Raw genomic sequence first — 18,372 nt, forward strand, 5'->3', positions numbered from 1 at the left:
TTTAATCAAGAGCCTTGTTGGGTAGAGCAGTTTTGGTTGCAGGTCTTTGCTTTTCATGACTTGGAATATTTCTTGCCATTCCCTTCTGGCTTGTAGTGTTTCTTTTGAGAAGTCAGCTGCTAGACCTATTGGGGCTCTCCTGTATGTTACTACCTCTTTCTCCCTTGCTGCCTTTAGCATTTTCTCTTTGTCTTTGTTATTTGCCATTTTAATGATGATGTATCTTGGTGTGGACCTCGTTGGGTTCCTCTTAAATGAGACCCTCTGTGCTTCCTGGACTTGTGTGACTTTTTCTGCACTCAAATTAAGGAAGTTTTCCATCATGACTTTTTCAAACAGGTTCTCTATCCCTTGTTCCTCTTCTCCTTCTCTTATCCCTATTATATGGATTTTATTATGTTTCAGGTTGTCCTGCATTTCCCTAAATACTCTTCATTCTTTTTTTATTATTTTTTCCCATTTCTTGCTCTTTCTGGAAGTTTTTTTCTACCTAGTAATCTAGCTCACTTATTCAATCATCTGCTTCATCTAGTCTGATTTTGATTCGCTCTACTGAGTTCTTCAATTCAGAAACTGTATTCTTTGTTTCCCCTTGCTTCTTATTGATTGTTCCTATATCTTTTTTCAGGCCAATATAGTTTGCAATAAGTTCCTCATAGTTTCCCTGTAGGTTTTGGTAATTCTCTTTGAGCTCACTGAGCTCACTGAGCTTCCTTAGAACTGGTTTTGAACTCAATATCTGATAGTTTACTTGCCTCTATTTCATTTAGTTCTCTTTCTGGGGATTCCTCCTTTCCCTTCCAATGGAGTGTGTTTCTTTTTCTTCCCATTATTTGTGAGACTCTTCTTTTTTGCTTCTGCTTCTTAAGTTGATCTTCTTGACTTCCTGATTTTGTGGTGTGAACTCTATGGTAGGAATCAGCTTTTTTTTTTCTTCTTTCTTTCTGGATCTGCCTCTGATGACGTCAGATATCATCCATGTCTGACCTTAGGTAGTCTTTTAGAGGCTTCTAGAAATGGACTCCCTGTGTCTGTGTCCTCCAGTTGTTAATGGAGTCACTCTGTCCTCAGCAGATAGAGCCCGGCAGAGTTCCTCCTGTGAGTGGGGTTATTGTGTCTTTTCATTCTGCTGCCACTCAAGGGAGTAGTCTGCCTGAGCAATAAGGCTGTTGCTATATGAGGGAGGATTCAGCACCGGGGTCCCCCTTGCTCCTTCCTAGTTCTCTCCCCAACGCCTCCATTGCCAGACTTCCTTCCAGTGTCTCTAGACCACTCTCCATCCACCTTAGTCAGGGATGTACTATCTGTGCCTGTCGCTCTATAATCAGCACCCAAGCATGCATGGCACTAGGCTGGGGCTGAGCCTACTGGGGGGGTAGGGCTTTTGTGTTCTTTTACGCTGCTCTGGCTCGGTGTAGTGGTCTGCCTTAGCAGGATGGCAGCTGCAGAATGGGGCATGAGTCAGCATTGGGACTCCTCCATCTACTTTCTCAGTTCTTTTCCCCAAGCCTCCTTTCCAATGTATCCTCAGGTGCCTCAAGCCCACTCTGCCCCCGCTTCCGCCTGAGCCCAGGGAAAGTGGCTGAGACTACAAAATTTTGGGTTGGCCCTTTAAATGGCTCTTTGTGTCTCCACCCATCTGTCTCTGGCAGAGAGCAAATGTGCCACTTTTCGCACCTGGCTATTATCTGTGTTCTTTTTGGGCTCTGGTGCTGTAGGCTGGAGATCCCTGCTTATGATTTAGACCCTGCTCTTCTCAGGGGGATCCAACTGGCCATTTAAATTTCCCTCCTTCACTGCTGTGTGTGGGTGCCTAGCCCACCTTCTTGAGCCTCTACTGTACTCCTTACCAGTTTGGCTGTGCTAAAGCCGATTCCTCTGTCTGTCTGAGATTCTAAAGCTCTTCTCTCACTATTGTTCAGTTGTTTTCCAGGTGATTTATCCACAATTTAGTTGTGATCTTGATTGGTCCTGGAAGGTCAGTCACTGTGATTTCCACTCACTCATCTGCCTTCTTGAAGTCTCTTCTATTTTTTGTTTTTAATTTTGTTGTTGTCCTTCTTTTGGTTTTGCAAGGAGGCAAAGTATATCTACCTACGCCTCCATCTTGGCTGGAAGTGTCAAGATGTCTGAAATTTTATTGCCAGTGTTTTTACATAGGTTTTTTTTTTTTATGGTATCATGACTCATATTTAAGCATTTTTATCCATTTTGAGTTTATTCTAATGTTTTGTGTAAGTTGGTGGTCTAGTTTCACTTTTTTGCAAGGACTGGTCCAGTTCTTCCAACACCATTTATTGAAGAGACTGTCTTTACTCCACAATATGCTCTTACCTCCATGTCAAATATTAATTGACCATAAAGACATAGTTTATATTTGGGTTCCTTATTGTGTTGCACTAATCTATGTGTCAATTCTTATGCCAGTACCAGACTGTTTTGATTACAGTGGCCTTATAGTATAGTTTGATATCAGGTATTGTGATCCCTCCAACTTTTTTCTCCTTTCTCAAGTTTGCTGAGGCTATTTGGGGTGTTTTTGGTTCCATATCAATTTTTGAAAAAAATTTTTTTAGATCAATGACATATGCCATTGGTATTTTACTTGGAATTGCATTGACTCTATAGACTTTTTTGAGTAGTATGGACATTTTAATGATGTTAATTCTTCCTCTCCATGAACACAGTATATGCTTCCACTTATGTGTATCTTCCTTAATTTCTTTCTTTAGTGTCATATAATTTTCTGAATACAAAAATTCAGAAAAAAAAGGTCTTTTTTCTCCTTGGTTAAATTTATTCCTAGGTACCTCATTTTTTGTGTGTGTGACAGTAGTAAATGGGATTGTTTTCATAGTTTATTTTTCTGATAGTTCATTGTTCATCTATAGAAATGCCATTGATTTCTGAGAATTGATATTGTATCCTGCTGCCTTGACAATTTCATTTTAAAGGTCTAGTAGTGTTTTGTTGGAGCTTATAGGGTTTTCTGTGTATAATATCATGTCATCTGCAAATGCTAACAGTGTTACTTCCTCCTGTTTAATTTAGAATCCTTTTTTTTTTCTTGTCTGATTACTGTGGCTAGGACTTCCAATACTCTGTTGAATAAGAGTTGTGAAAGCAGACATTTCTATCTTGTTCCTGATCTTAGAGGAAATGCTTTTAACTTTGTCCATTGAGTATGATATTGTCAGTTGGTTTTTCATATATGGCCTTTATTATGTTGAAGTATGCTCCCTTTATTCCTGCTTTGCTGACAGTTTTTATGATAAATGGCTGTTGCATGTTATCAAATGCTTTTTCTATGTCTATTGACATAATCATGTGTTTTTATCTTTAAATTTGTTTATATGATACATCAGGATTTTTATTTTTTAAATTATATTTTATTGATTATGCTATTACAGTTGTCCTGAATTTTCCCCCTTTGACTCCCTCCACCCAGCATCCCCTATTCCTCCAGCCAATTCCTCTACCATTGTTCAAGTTCATGGGTCATACATATATCTTCTTTGCCTACTCCATTTTCTATACTGTAATTTACATCCCTGTGGCTATTCTTTAACTATCTATTTGTACTTCTTAATCCCCTCACCTCTTCACCCATTCTTCCCCTCTTCCTCCCGTCTGTCAACCCTCTGGTAACTAACTTCTTTTTTCTTGCTGCTTTGAAGAGTCTCTCTTTATCTTTAATCTTTGCCCTTTTAATTATTATGTGTCTTGAAATGTGCCTCTTTGCACCTATTATAATTGGGGCTGTCTGTGCTTCCTGGACTTGCATGTCCATTCCCTTCACTAAATTAGGGAAGTTTTCTTTCATTATTTTTTCAGATAGATTTCCAATTTCTTGCTCTTTCTCTTCTCCTTCTGGCACTCCTATGATGCAAATACTGTATCTCTTGAAGTTGATCTAGAGGCTGTTCATATTATCCTCATTTTTTTTTATTCTTTTTTATTCATGTTGTTCTGCATGGTTGTTTTTTGGTTCCTTATGTTCCTAATCATTGATTTCATTCTCAGATTCATCTACTCCACTGTTGTTTCCCTGTAAATTGTTCTTTATTTCAATTAAGTGTATCCCTTGTTTTTGACTCGTTTTTTTTTTTTATACTGCTGAGGTCCTAAGTTCCTTGAGTATCCTTATAAACAGTGTTTTGAACTCTACATCTGATAGATTGCTTGCTTATCTCTATTTCATTTAGCTTTTTTTCTGGAGTGTTGATCTGTTCTTTCGTTTGGGCCATGTTTTTTTGTCTCCTCATTTTGGCAGGCTCCCTGTGTTTGTTTCTATGTATTAGATAGAGCTGCTTTGACTCCCTGTCTTGATCGTGTGGCCCAATGTAGTAGGTATCCTGTACAGTCAAGTGGCACAGCCTACCTTATCACCCAAGTTGGGTATTAAAGGTGTACTCTTTGTGTGGACTGAGTACACCCTCCTCTTGTAGTTTAGACTTGGTGTCTGTTTGCAGATCAATGGAAAGTATTTACCCAGGCCAATCAGCTGCAAGGAGTGGCTGTGACCACTGACTACCAACCTCCAACCTCCATGGAGGATTAGCTGTGCCGGTGGTCCTCCGATGTGGTCTGTAGCTGTCAACTAGGACCACTGGCCCTAGGTTTTCCCTGTTGTGCAGGCCAAGGTCAGCCACCACCTGTGTTTTGCCTATGGCACCCTGCCTGAGCTATAAAGCAATCTGAGATGGCTGCTACTTTTGCTGGGCTTGGAGATTCCCAGGCAAAGCCAAACTGTCACTCTAATCTGGCTGCTGCTAGGGCTCACTGAAACCAGCTGTTGCTTATTTGATAGGATTTAAGAGTCAAGACCAGCCATTCTTATGGAAAAGCAGCATGGGTGGGCCTGTAAATTGGGTGGGCCTGTAAGTTGAGTGGGGCAGAGCTTTGGGGATCTCCAAGGCAGGTCAAACAGTATTAGCCAGGTTATTGGTGTCTCAGATATGGCGCCAGCTTGCCAGCTCTTTGGGGGAGGTTTTATCAAAGGGACTATGGCTTCTGTTTGCCTTGATGCGAGACACTTCAGTTCCTCCCTGTATGCCACTGGTACCCTTCAAGCAGCTGCTCCAGTGCTGGAGCTCAGAGAGAGCAAGTCTGAGCCGACAAGTCTGTGTGTGGTTTCTTTACCAGGAACTTCTTGGGGCTTCAGAAGTTTCTTCCCCAAACTCGATCTGTTACTGAATAATGGACCCACGGTGGGGAGGTTGCCCAGATTCTATTACCGAAACAACACCCCCTCCTTCTCTGGGGTCTCTCTGTTGTAGGTCCTTTGTCTGCCACCCTTGAAATTATGGCTCTCAATGGCAGAGTTCAGTGAAAAGGAAAGGAACTATTTATTCAAAAGTTATACAGGTTTTGATTAATGGCTAAATGTCGCCCTTAAATCTAAAAATCCCTTCAAAACACCCACCATTTAAAGCACCCACCAACACATACCATCTTGCCTTCCCCACTTTGCTCCATCAGGCCAGTCAGGGGTACTGTCCTTCAGAAGAAAAAAGAACAGATGTCCAGAGCTCAGCTAAGCAGGCAGCTCACTGTTCTCAACACCATCCGCTGCGATCTCCAGTTCTTAATCTAAAACCATGTGGCACCTTTTTATGGGCCACTGGCAATAGTGCTTTCTCCCCTTTTCTTCCCACATGGTCTTCTCATTATTCCCCGGAGTCTGTGTTGCTAGTCTCCCCTTCCCAGTTACATCCTGATTCCTAAACCATGTGGTCAAAAAACCATTAGCATGGCTGCTGCACCTTGGTTTAAAACCCCTGCACAAATCCTCCCCTGCAACCCTATATCTGAATCCTTGGGCAGGTGCTCCAACTGGAAAGTTGGTTCCCAGTTCCCTCCTGGGTTAAAGTTATGCAAACCTTCCTAGTTAGACTTGTTGGTATGCAAAATAACCATCTTTGCATATGAAGTATGAAGCTATCCTCCTGTTATTGATATGTAAAGCAACTCTCAATGGCCCTGCCCCCTGTCTACTATCCCCCATGGCAGCCCCCCTTGGGGGTAGGTGAGAATATTCTATGTTTTTCTTGGACACCCCAATTTCTGGATCCTGTTACAAATCCCTTCTGGAGGGCCCTGACTGTGTCCTGTTACAAATCCCCACTGGTTTTTGTAGCTGGAAGTTGTGCAGACTTACCTTCTTGGCACTGGAATCCTGGGTGGGGGTCCTGATGTGGGTCTGGGACTCCTCACTTCCAAGATATGCCTTCCAAATTTTTATCCACATAGATATGGGACCAGCCCATTTCTTGTCTGTGCCCATCCTAACAGTCTGAATGGATGTGGTTTCTTTAATCCCGTAGTTGTCAGACTTCCATTCAGCTTAATTCCTGATGTTTCTGAATTATGATTGTTCTATGTTTCAGTTGTAATTTTGAAATGGTTGTGAGAAGAGGCAAGCCATGTCTTCCTATGACACTATCTTGACTGACAGTTCCTCACATTTATTGATTTGTGAATATTGTACCAACCTAGCATCCCTGGGATAAGTCCTACTTGATCATGGTGTATGATCTTTTTAATGGAGTGCTGGATCTAGTTTGCTAATATTTTGTTGAGGATTTTAGCATCAATGTTCATCAGGGCTATTGGCCTATAGTTTTCTTTTTGTTGTCGTTGTGTCTTTACCTGTTTTTGGAATTAGGAAAATATTGGCCCTGAAAAAAGAGCTTGGAAGCCTTCCACCTTTTCAAATTTTTTGGAATACTTTGAGAAGGATAGATGTTAGTTCTTTGAATGATTGGTAAAATTCAACTATGAAACCATGTGTTCCAGGGATTTTGTGTGCTGGGAGTCTTTTGATTACTGCTTCAATTTTGTTAATTATTATGTCTATTCAGGTGTTCTTCTTCCTGATTCAGTATTGGGAGATTGTTTAATTTTAGAAATTTATCCATTTTGCTCACATTGTCCAATTTCTTGGCTTATAGTTGTTCATAGTACTTTTTTTTTTTTTTAACAATCCTCTGTGTTTCTTTGGCATCAGTTTTATTTCTCCTCTTTCATTTCTGATTTTATTAATTTGGGTCTTCTCTCTTCTTTTTCTTGATAAGACTGTTAAAGTCTCATCAATTTTTTAAATTTTTTTTCAAAGAATCAGCTTTTGGATTCGTTGATCTTTTGAATTGTTTGTTTGATCTCTATGTCATTTATTTCTGCTCTGATCTTGATTATTTCCTTCCTTCTACTCCCTTTGGGCTTTGTTGTTTTTTCTAGTTCATTAGGTGTAGGATTAGATTGTTTATTTGAGATTTTTCTATCTTCTTGGTGTAAGCCTATAATTCTATGAACTTCCCTCAGGGCTGCTTTTTCTGTGTCTCATAAGTTTTCAGTTGTTGTGTGTTCATCTTCACTTGTTTCCAAGTACTTTTTTATTCTTCCTTGATTTCATTGATGACTCATTATTTAATGACATGCTACTTAGCCCCCATGTATTTGAGTGATTTTAATTTTTTTTTATTGAAGTTGATTTCTAGTTTCATGCTGTTGTGATCGGAGAAAATGCTTGCCATGATTTCAACTTTCTTGAATTTGTTAAGACTTATTTTGTGTCCTACCATGTGATTTATTTTTGAGAATGATCCACGTGCACTTGAAAAGAATGTGTATTCTCATGCTTTGAGATGAAATGTTCTGTAAATATCAATTTAATCCATTTGATCTAGAATGTCATTTAAGGTCACTGTTTATTGATTTTTTTTGTCTGGAAGATCTATCCAGTTGTGACAGTGGGGTGTTAAAATATCCTACAATGACCCTATTGTTGATCTCTTCCTTAAAGTCCACCAAGATTTCCTTTCTTTAGGTGCTCTTATATTGGGCACATATATGTTTATAAAAGTTATATCCTTTTGTTGTATTGATTCCTTTAGCACTATGTAGTGAACTTCTTTGTCTCTTTTTATGTCCTTTTTTTGAAGCCAAGTTGTCAGATAGAAGTATTGCTACCCCAGCTTCTTTATTGTCTCCATTTGCATGGAATATTTTTTTTTCATCCGTTCACTTTCAACCTGTGTAAATCTTTTCTTCTGAGGTGGGTCTCTTATAGACAGCATATATATGGGTCATGTTTTTTTTTTTATCCATTTAGCTATCCTATGTCTTTTGATTGGAGCATTTATCCATTTACATTTAACGTTATTATTGATAGGTACTCCTTCTTTGCAATTTTATTACTTTATACCTATGTTCCCCCCTCCTCCCTCTCTCTCTCTCTCTCTCTCATTACTTCTTCTTCTTAAAGGAGACCCTTTAACATTTCTTGCAATTCTGGTTTGGTGTTAATGAACTCCTTTGGCCTTTTTTTGGTCTGGGAAGTTCTTTATATCATTTTCAATTTTCAATGATAGCCTTGCTGGATAGAGGTGTTACGGTTGCAGATCCTTGCTTTTCATTACTTTGAATACTTCATGCCAGTCTCTTCTGGCCTGAAGTGTTTCTGCTGAGAAATCAGCTGACAGTCTTATCAGAGCTCCCTTGTGGGTGAATGACTGTGTATTTCTCATGCTGCCTTTAAAATTTTTCTCTTTGTACTTAAACTGCACCATTTCAATTATGATGTGTCTTGATGTGGGTCTCTTTGTGTTCCTCTTGATTGAGATTCTCTGTGCTTCCTGAACTTTTGTGACTTCTTCCTGTACCATGTTAAGGAATTTTTCTGTCATTATGTCTTCAGACAGGTTATCTATCACTTGCTCACTTTCTTTTTCTGGTATCCCTATGATGCAGATATTGTTATGTTTCATGTTTTCCCAAAGTTCCCTTAAACCATCCTCATTCTTTTTAAGTCTTTTTTTTCTTTTTGTTTTTCTGATTAGGTGTTTTTTTTTCCTACCTTGCTTCCAAATAACTGATTTGATCCTCTGCTTCACCTAGCCTGTTTTTAATTCCTTCTATTGTGTTCTTCATTCCAGATATTGCATTCTTCATTTCTACCTGGTTCTTATTCATAGTTTCTGTGTCCTTTTCCAGGCTGGTGCAGTTTCCACTAAGTTCCTTGTAGCTCTAATATAGTTCCTTATAGTTCTTATTAAATTCCTTGAACATCCTAATAACCATTACTTTGAACCCTACCTGATAAATTGCTTGCTTCGATTTCATTTAGCTTTTTTGGGGGGGGTTCCTCATTTCCTTTTGATTGGGGGTTGTCTGTCTCCCCCTTTTAGCTGACTCTTTTTGTTTGTTTCTACATATTATATCTGTATTGACTCCCTGTCTTGTGGAGTGGCCTTCTGTGGTAGGCATCCTGTAGGCCTGACTGGTACAGTCTCCTTGATCTCTTGAGCTGGATGATCTAGGAATGCCCCTTATGTGGTTTAAGTGGGCTCTCCTGTTGTATTTGGGTCTTGATTGTTGTTGGCCCATTCATTGATGGGTCTCCTTTCAGCTGGCTGACTGAAAGGCTCAACTCCTACCACATCTTGTATGTTGTTGGGTTCTCTCTCTGGATACAACTCTGATATTGTCTGAATCTGGTGTAAGCCAATGTCAGATGCTGCCCATGTCTAGCTCTAGGCAGCCTGTTAGAAGCTACAAGTGATCCACAGTTTTTGGCTGTCTTCTTTGTGGTTGACTGCACCCAGGATGGGCCTTGCTGCTCTGTAAGGCTGGCTTTTTATCAGCACAGGGCCAGGGATGGGTCAACTAACAACCAAAACACTGCATGAACCTCCTCCACCTGCCTCTTCCAGCTGTCCTGCCATTAGCCTTAGCATAGCCACTGACCTGTCTGTTTCTAAGAGGGCTTCTGGTAGAATCAGAAGGATGGGACCCCTGGATCTCCCATGGTAGGTGCTGTTCAGACTTTAGGGAATGTTGTGGGTGTATTCACTCATTCCTCCACCACATATCTGAGTCTTTCCTGGATTATTGCCAAGAACTTGGCAAGGTGAATTCCCTAGTAGAAAAGTGGGTGAGGCCTCCAGAGTCCAGAGTTGGGTCTGCTGGAAACCAGGAGGCATTCCCTGGCTCTCTCATGAATGGGAAGCACCAGTCTGGTTCTTGGAAAAGTGTAAGGAATGGCTATGCCCTAAAGCCAATGTCTCACACCCCTGAGCTTGCCTATGTTGCTGTCTCCTTGGCAGAGGATAAGATGCAGGTTCAGGGATAGTAAGAAAGAAAAAAGTAGAACTAAAAAGAAATTTAAAAAAATAGATGCAGGGTGGGGCAGGCAGGATTCTGGATTGTGTGGCAAGTGGGATTCCAGAGGGCAGGGCAAGGAGTTTTCCAACTGGTGGAGTAATTGTTTTTACCCTGGGAAGGTCTTGCTCTTCTCTAGAAAAATGGCTGTTGTGGTCTGGAAGTATGTCCTCGCACTGGGAACCCAGCAGCTATTCCTCCCTGCCCCTGCCTGTACCTTTCCCCAAGCCTCCCAGTGCAGACTCTCTTCCCGCAACTCCCAACAGTGCTGTCCTCCCTTCACCTGAGATGAATTGCTGTGTATGCACAACCTGTGCATTTGCCCCTTAGAGAAAAAGGAAGGAAAAAAAGGTGGCTTTCTTTCCAGTGGGCTCTCTTGTGGGCAAAAGCCCAGTGGCTTTTCACTGCTGGATGCTGTGTGGGAAAGTGATCCTGACACTAGTTTTTTTATGCTTTGTAGCCTGGTCTGGTGTTCAGGCTTCATTCCTCTTAGGGAGAATCTTACACAGCCGCACCACAACTTTGACCCACTGCCATGAATGCGGTGCTGGCCCCTTTCGTGTCCCTGCCCTTTCTGCTGGTCTCGAGGTGGTTTCTGCCTGTTTTTGGTTAAGTGTCTCTTCAGGCAGTCTTCAGTTGTTTATTTCAGGTGGAAGTTTCTCTCTTTATTCTTATTTTCAGTTTAGTTCAAGGACGTGGTGCCAGGCAAATCTTTCTATTCTGCTACTATGTTGCCCATGGTCCACATATATATATTTATTTCTATGCATTTTATTTCAGTACTTTTCTTTTGCTTCCTAGTGAGACATACAAAATTTCAGGAAGCGATCTACTTTATGAGTAACAGATTAGCAAACAAAACCATTGTAGTTTATTCCTTTCCATTTCTGTCCTCAAGATTTGTTGAAATTAATGGATTGATAATGATACACAGCAGAGAACTCAAATATTTACTAAATGAAGGAATGAACTGCTATACAAATAAATCCTAAAAAGAGACTAATATATAACCTCATCCTTTACTCTACACAGTATTGGCAGTGGATCCTTGCACTGGGTGTTCTTTATATGTTTGAAAGGATCTTCCAATTTTACTGCTACTGTTTATAATTACCAAGGTAAACCATATGCCTTTTTAACTTGCCCTGATAAGAGTTCTGTTCTTCCTGATTATAGAAATAAATTGCCATGGTTTCACCCTGAAGGGAATAAAAAAAGATCCTGAGGGTAATATACTTCATTTCCTCCAGTGCCGGATAGAACTATGGGAGGAGGGATTTGGAAGAAATTGTCAGCATGGGTCTATGTCAGAAGCTGCAAACGGGTGGCCTGTGCCAGATATAGCCCACAGAAATATTTTGTTTGTCTCACACAATCATTGTTTAGAAAGTTGAATTAGTTGCTAACACTTAAAAATCTGGATGGAGGCTTTTGTATTAAAAATGGCATTTCTGGCTTCTCTTGAAGAATCAGGAAACCTCATAATGCTAAGTCACAGTTACATAGTGCAACTGTTACAGAAGAATTAGTGACCAGAGGAAAAATAAAGGCAAGGCCCTCACCATTGCACTCTAACAAAGAACTTAATGCAGGAGGCTAAAAGCAAAGGAAGACATGTCTCACCTATTGCCCCAGTAATTCTGAGCCTGATCAAATAAAGCTGCCAGGCATTCTGAACAACACAAGTAAACTATGATAGTGCAGAGTCGGGGAAGCCCTTGAAAGTCTGTGTATCATCTCTACTAGCTGGAAAAAAGAAATCTTTGAGAATGTGTGTTCATTCCAAGGCCTGGAAGGGAAAAGGGGAGGGGTCTACAGTGCCCAGAGAAAAAAAGCCCATAAAACAACTTTGGTTAACTGCATCCCATCATGGATGCAAAATGAACAAATAGAGTCTAGAGTAAGATAAAAATTTAAGCTAACAGACCCGCTACCCACACCTATGTTTGGGTAGTCATGTCTCCCCAGGAAAACTGGCACCACCTTTATCTGGCAATCAAAATTTAACTCCCTTTCCCCCATCCTGCCAACAACATAAGTCCTCAGAACAAAGGACTCACTCTCTTGGCCTCTTGGCCCTTTTTGCCACACACGGGGCCCCTGGCCACCCGGGTGCTGGTCACTCTGCTTTTGCCACCCCTGTTGTAGCCACCCTTGCTTTTGCTTTCCCATTAGAACTTAGCACTAATAAACTTTTCCTGCATGCTAGTAGGCTCTCTCATCTGTAATTCTTTACTGCATTGGTGAAAAGAACCAAGTTTCTAGGAGTGTCTCTCGTAACATAAACCATTGTCTGAACCAAGTAACTGCTACTCCAGTTGATGTATAAAAGACAAAAGCAGATGAGAAGTAACTCAATATAATGTCTTAATAAAGGGATTAAGCAGAAAACAAACCCTCATAGGCAACAGTGTGGTCATTATCAGAGAGAAATGAGTGTAGGGGGGAGGCAGGAGAGGGTAAATGGAAGATAAAGGGTGATGGAAAATGACATGACTTGGGGTAGTGAACACATAATACAATATACAGATGATATATTATAAAATTGTACACCTTAAACCTGATATAATATAATTTTATTAACAAATGCATCCCAAATAAATTCAATAATAAAATAAATTTTCTTAGTTAAAAATAGCCAGGCTGAAAAATGAAAGAACTTGTGTTAACAGTTCACCACTGTTACCAGCCCCTGTTGTCATTTGAAATTGCCACCTTTGGTCTCTGTGCTTCATTCATAGGTTGTCATACACCCATCCAAAGTTTTGCAATTGCAGATGAGTAAGCATGGCTTCAGCATGGAAGTGGGACAGGATATTCTTGTTAATTGTCTTTCAGTCTCTTATCTGGAGTGGCATCTCTTTACTCTGACCTCTCATCCTGAGGAAGACTTCTTCTCCATTCATACCCATGCAGTAAGAGGAAGGACAGAAAATCTCATAAAGATTTTTGAATAAAAGTATTCACGAAATCCCAGATAGGTCCTGGAGAGCTTCAGAAGTCCAGATCAGGATGCAGACAGCCAAAAGTGGGAATGCAATTTCTCATTGAACTTTAAATGTGGTACAATAGAATATAAGAAAAATAAACAGACTGAAATCAGCCATGGGAACTGCAATGTCTCTGGGAGGATGTTTGAAGTTGGGGATGTAGATGAGACTTCAGTTGCCCATTGTCTTCTGTTTTCTGCCAGGATTGAGGTGGATGGTCCCTTTGGCACTCTCAGTGAGGATGTTTTTCAGTATGAAGTGGCTATGTTGGTCAGAGCAGGAGTTAAGATCACCCCCTTTGCTTCCATTTTGAAGTTCATCTGGTACAAATTCCAGCATGCAGATCACAACCACAAAACACAAATGGTACACTCCCTCATACCACTTTTAATCTGGCCTGGGCCTGACAGATACACTGCTTTCATGGTCTAAGCTCTTTACAGTTGATGAAAGAATAACCCCTCCCTGGAGTTATGAGAGCAAGTGATCACTTCTCTGTGCCAGGCATACACTTCTACAGATTGACCATAAGAACAGGGTCTTCATTTTCAATTTGGAGTTTAAAATTACCTTGAAACAAAGATGACACCGGTGATCTCTTTCCACAAGGGAAGTTGTCAGGACTCTGGACTTTTGTGCTGCCTAAGGTTTGCTGTTCTGTAGAGGTGATTTTTTATGTCATCCTAAACTTGATCAAGAAATATAAAATATATCTACCTAATCATGTCACCTCAATGCGCATTGTAAAAGGCACTTAATAAGGCTATGTTCTCTCTTATTGATACCAGAAGTATTTCTACTGGTTCTGCAGGGAGGGGTGCCTTTGCCTGTTTCAATGACCTATTGGCTTCTCTGAAACAGGAAATGGAGGAATTAGGCAAAGTTTGTTTTCTAAACTACCATCTCTTCCTCACAGGGTGGCACAGCAATATTGTGAGTTCAAACAAACATGTTGAATGCAAACTGAATGCTAGACAAAAGACAGTGCATGCTGATTGAAAATAATTATTTCTTGTGATTTCCTACCTACTCTCACACTCACACCCAAGTTTAAAGGTGGCTGAAGGAAGAGACAGCTATCAGGACCTGTTTTTTCTAACTATTTCTCTGATTCCAGGATGGTTATGCAGCAATTAAACTTTGACAAAACCCCCAACATCCTGATAGGTCTGAAACACAAAACCTTCTTTGGGAGACCTATGTGGGATGAATTTTCTACAATAGCTACCACCCACCCCAAGTAAGTGCATTCTCTTCTGGTTAGTTGTTAGGGTTTAGGAAAGGTATTACAGTGTGTTGAACACTCTTGGGAAAAGATCCCTGGGGCAGAAACTGTCTGCACCATTCTGAGATTCTTGCTTAAAACTGCAGAAATCCCACCTGAGGTTTCAGCCAAATAAGGGCCATGATCTCAAAACTGATGAGTAGACATTTGCTGCCCTTAGAAGCACCAATTCAAATAGTGTGGCAAAGAGACTCAGTTCTGGTCTATATTACCAAACAAGATAGAGAACTGGGACAATTCAAATGCATTGCTTTTGGCCTTAGCAGCCTCTACTTAAAGTAGGAAGAGTTTGGAGTGAATTACCTAGTTAACTGATGACCTGACCTCGGTCTTCCTTGGGTTTGGGAAATGCTAGAGCATACAGGAAAAACCTGGTGCCATGAGGTCAGCCATTCTAATGGGAAGGAGATTAAGCTGATCCTATTAGATAAATTCCAGGAACAAGTTGGCAGGTAAAGATCAATTCAATTCCACAAACATTATTGGCTACCTTCTATAAGTGTAGCACTCAGCCTAGAAGCTCTTGAGGTTCAAAGAGAAATCAGATGTGGTTCTTGCCTTCAAGGAACCCACATTTTAATAAGGGATGCACAAAATCAACTCATAACAGAATGATGCACGCCATGAGACAGGTACATGGACATTGAGGGATGAAAAGGCTATACCCACATGGGGTGATCAGGAAAGGCTTCATGAAGGAAGTGGTCACTTAGTGACTTGGATTCAGATGATCCTAGTCCTAATGCTAGTTCTGACACTTTCTAGTTCTATAACCTTGAGTTAGAAAACCCTCTGACCTTCAGATTTCACATCTGTAAATTGAGAGTTATGTTAGTAGATGCCTACTCTCTCACCTGCAGTATTCTAATGAATACTAAGCAATACAACATATAAAAATATATGTAAACTGTAAAGCAGCATATAAGCAAAAGAGATTATTTTAATTAGTGTGTCAAGTTGACCATAGTTGCAGTCATGAGAATGGATGAGATTGCTAAGGGAGAGAGAGTGGCAGAAGACAGAGTACTAATTAATGTTTATACTATGTAGGAAGGGAGAAAGATGAACCAGGGAAGGAGGAGAATAAGAAGTAGTGTCACAGAAGCCAAGGGAGGAACTATTACAGAAACATGGTCAACAGTTTGGGAGGAGTGGCAGGGTCCAGGAAATGCTTATTTAGCATAAGGGTTATCTAAGCATATTTATAGAGAACAGAAACCATTACGCAGAAATAAAAAGGAAGGGAGAGGGCTAAGGTGGTTATAATAAGTGATAGGTGATAATAAGAGTTGGCAAGGAAATGAAGAAATTGTAGGAGGGTTCTTCCTACATTGCTTGTTGGAATGTGAAACGGTGCAGAACTTAAGGGAAACTCTGACATTTCCTCAGAATCTTAAACATAGAGTTACTACATGACCTAGAAATTTCACTCCTAAGTATATTCCCAAGAGAAATAAATGTCCACACAAAAACTTGTATATGAATTAATGTGCATAGAAAAGCAAAAAAGTGGAAGCAACCCACATGTCCATCAATAGGTGAATGGATAAACAAAATGTGGTATATGAACAGAATGAGATATTATTTGGCTGTAAAAAGGAGTAAGTACTGATGTATGGTACAACACAGATGAACCTTGAAAACAGTATGTTAAGTGCAAGAAACCAGGCACAAAAGGCCATATATTGTAGGATTCAATTTATATGAAATGTTCAGAATAGGTAAATCTACACAGAAAGTAGATTTGATTGTCTAGGGCTGAGGGTGGGCAGTTGGGAGGAAATGGGGGGTGACTGTTAATGTGTATGGAGTTTCTTTTTATGATGATGTAAACATTCTTGGATTAAATAGTGATCATGTTTGCAAAACTTTGTGGCTATACCAAAAGCACTAATTGCAAACTTTAAAAGGGTGAATGCTATTGCATGTGGTTTACCTCAATTAGGTAGAAAAGAGATGTGAGGAAGGTATGAGAGAAGGAAGGAGAAAGTTAGACCCAGAGAATAGTTAGAAAGATTATCGTCCACTACTTCTTTGGTGTGAGAAGATTTGGAGCGGGGATAATTGCACAATGGGTAGCTTTAATGGCAGTTAACACATATGTACTTGTTATGTGCCAGGCATTTTTCTAATTGCTTTATATATTTTTTTCATTTAAACCTCCAAACAACCCTATGGGTGAGTACTGTTTTTATCCCCATCTTATGAGGTGGGGGTGGAGGATGGACTGAAACACAGAGAGGTTAAGTAACTTGCCTAAAGTCACACAAGCATCAGAAGTGGACTTTCAATCCAGGCAGCATGGCTTACTAGAGTCTAGCTAGCACTTAAACACTACAGGACACAACATCTGAGCATGTGTTCTCAATAGAATAGACAGGGCTGAGTTCTGACTACTGAGTGCTGAATGTGATAAGGGCTGAGAGCACATTTGGGGCTTGCCAGAAAAAAAGGTGAGAAACTACAACTATGAAGAATATGAGTAGGGTGTCAACAACTGAATTTTTATGCAGGGTTGTCAGTAGTAGAGACCTCATCATTTCTCTATTCTTGCTAGCAACATCACAGCCTTTGCTACATTCTACCCTACTATTCTATTCCTGCATGTCTGTGGTGGGAGTCTTCTTATGCAGCCCTCAGGCTTTGGCAAAGAGCCCGTACAAACGTTGTCACCAATACCCCAGTCTAGATGCTAGGAAGGTTCAATTCTACTTCAACAAGGGAAATTTCTGACTTAAAGGAATAGGGACCTTAAACTGCATTTTGTCTCTCATTCATATCTTCAACATCTTACTTGGTCTGGTCAGGTTTGGGTAGCCACTTAAGGACAATAATATGCTTCTCAAGACTTGACTCCCCGGCATTGTATTTTGGTTGGATTCCATTTTGTCATCACTGAACTTCAAGAACCTAAGAACTTCAGAAGTCACAATAATTGCAAAGTCCATGGAGCACGGATACTTTCTTGGGAAAGTAACTGTTAATCATTCTGGAATGTCATGACTACAGCAAGGACTGATAGCAGAGGTGGGTGACAATTTAACCCCAGGTGATTTTCTTGATTCCAAGTGCTACTATCTCCTGGACTTTGGGTCATATTCTCCTGTACCTCCAACCCTCAAAAAATATTTCTAAGTAGGGTGATTTTTTTAAAAAGAAAATTCCAAATATTTATTTTGCTGGTGGCATTTATTGAAGAACTAATAAAAGAGGAGTAAAAGCCATGGTAAATAAGAAAGTACAGAAATCAAGAAGCATAGAAGAACAAACTCTTAGTATCCACTATCAACTGTTATATAATAATTTGAGAAAGAATATTTTATTGTGTAATAAGCAAAAGACTAATAGCAAGAAGTTGCTGGCCCAATATCAATATTAAAGAGCTTAAAGTACTGAATTAGCAGAGGTAAAACATTAATCTTTTTTTTATTTTTATTTTTTGTTCAAATACATTTGTCTCCACCTTCCCACCAACACTTTCCCTGCCCAACTCACCCACCTCCCTCCCTCAGTCCTTCACCACTGTGGCTTCGTTCATGGCACCTTTATACATATTCCTTGACTTGACCCTTTCTTTCCCTTTCTCCACCCCCATCTTCCGTCCCTCTCGTTTCTTTTGGTTTCATTTTTCTTTCCATGTTTGTAGTTATATTTTCCTTGCTTGTTTGTTTTGTTGGTTAGGTTCCACTTATAGGTGAGATCACGTGGTATTTGTTTTTCGAACTATGGCTTATTTCACTTAGCATAGTGCTCTCCAGTTCCATCCATGCTGTTGCAAAGGGTACTAGCTTTTTCTTTCTGCTGTGTAGTATTCCATTGTGTAAATGTACAACAGTTTTTTGATCCACTCATCTCCTGATGGGCATTTAGGTTGCTTGCAATACTTAGTTATTGTAAATTGTGCTGCTGTGAACATTGGGGTGCATAGGTTCTTTT

General features: G+C 40.2%; 1 protein-coding gene across 1 annotated transcript in view; it reads left to right on the plus strand.

The window, feature by feature from the left end:
• Window positions 1-17,169, plus strand: part of NOX1 (NADPH oxidase 1) — a 41,582-nt gene extending 24,413 nt beyond the window's left edge. Inside the window, 6 exon segments of the mRNA XM_054572290.1 lie at window positions 11,194-11,254; window positions 11,257-11,279; window positions 12,903-13,134; window positions 13,351-13,517; window positions 14,282-14,391; window positions 17,043-17,169. Coding sequence (XP_054428265.1) covers window positions 11,194-11,254; window positions 11,257-11,279; window positions 12,903-13,134; window positions 13,351-13,517; window positions 14,282-14,391; window positions 17,043-17,169 — 720 coding nt within the window.
• The last annotated feature ends 1,203 nt before the right edge of the window (window positions 17,170-18,372 follow it).

This window comes from Pteronotus mesoamericanus, unplaced genomic scaffold (genome assembly GCF_021234165.1).
Source record: "Pteronotus mesoamericanus isolate MK-2021 breed Mesoamerican mustached bat unplaced genomic scaffold, CSHL_Meso_final contig_227, whole genome shotgun sequence".
Classification (NCBI taxonomy): Eukaryota; Metazoa; Chordata; class Mammalia; order Chiroptera; family Mormoopidae; genus Pteronotus; species Pteronotus mesoamericanus.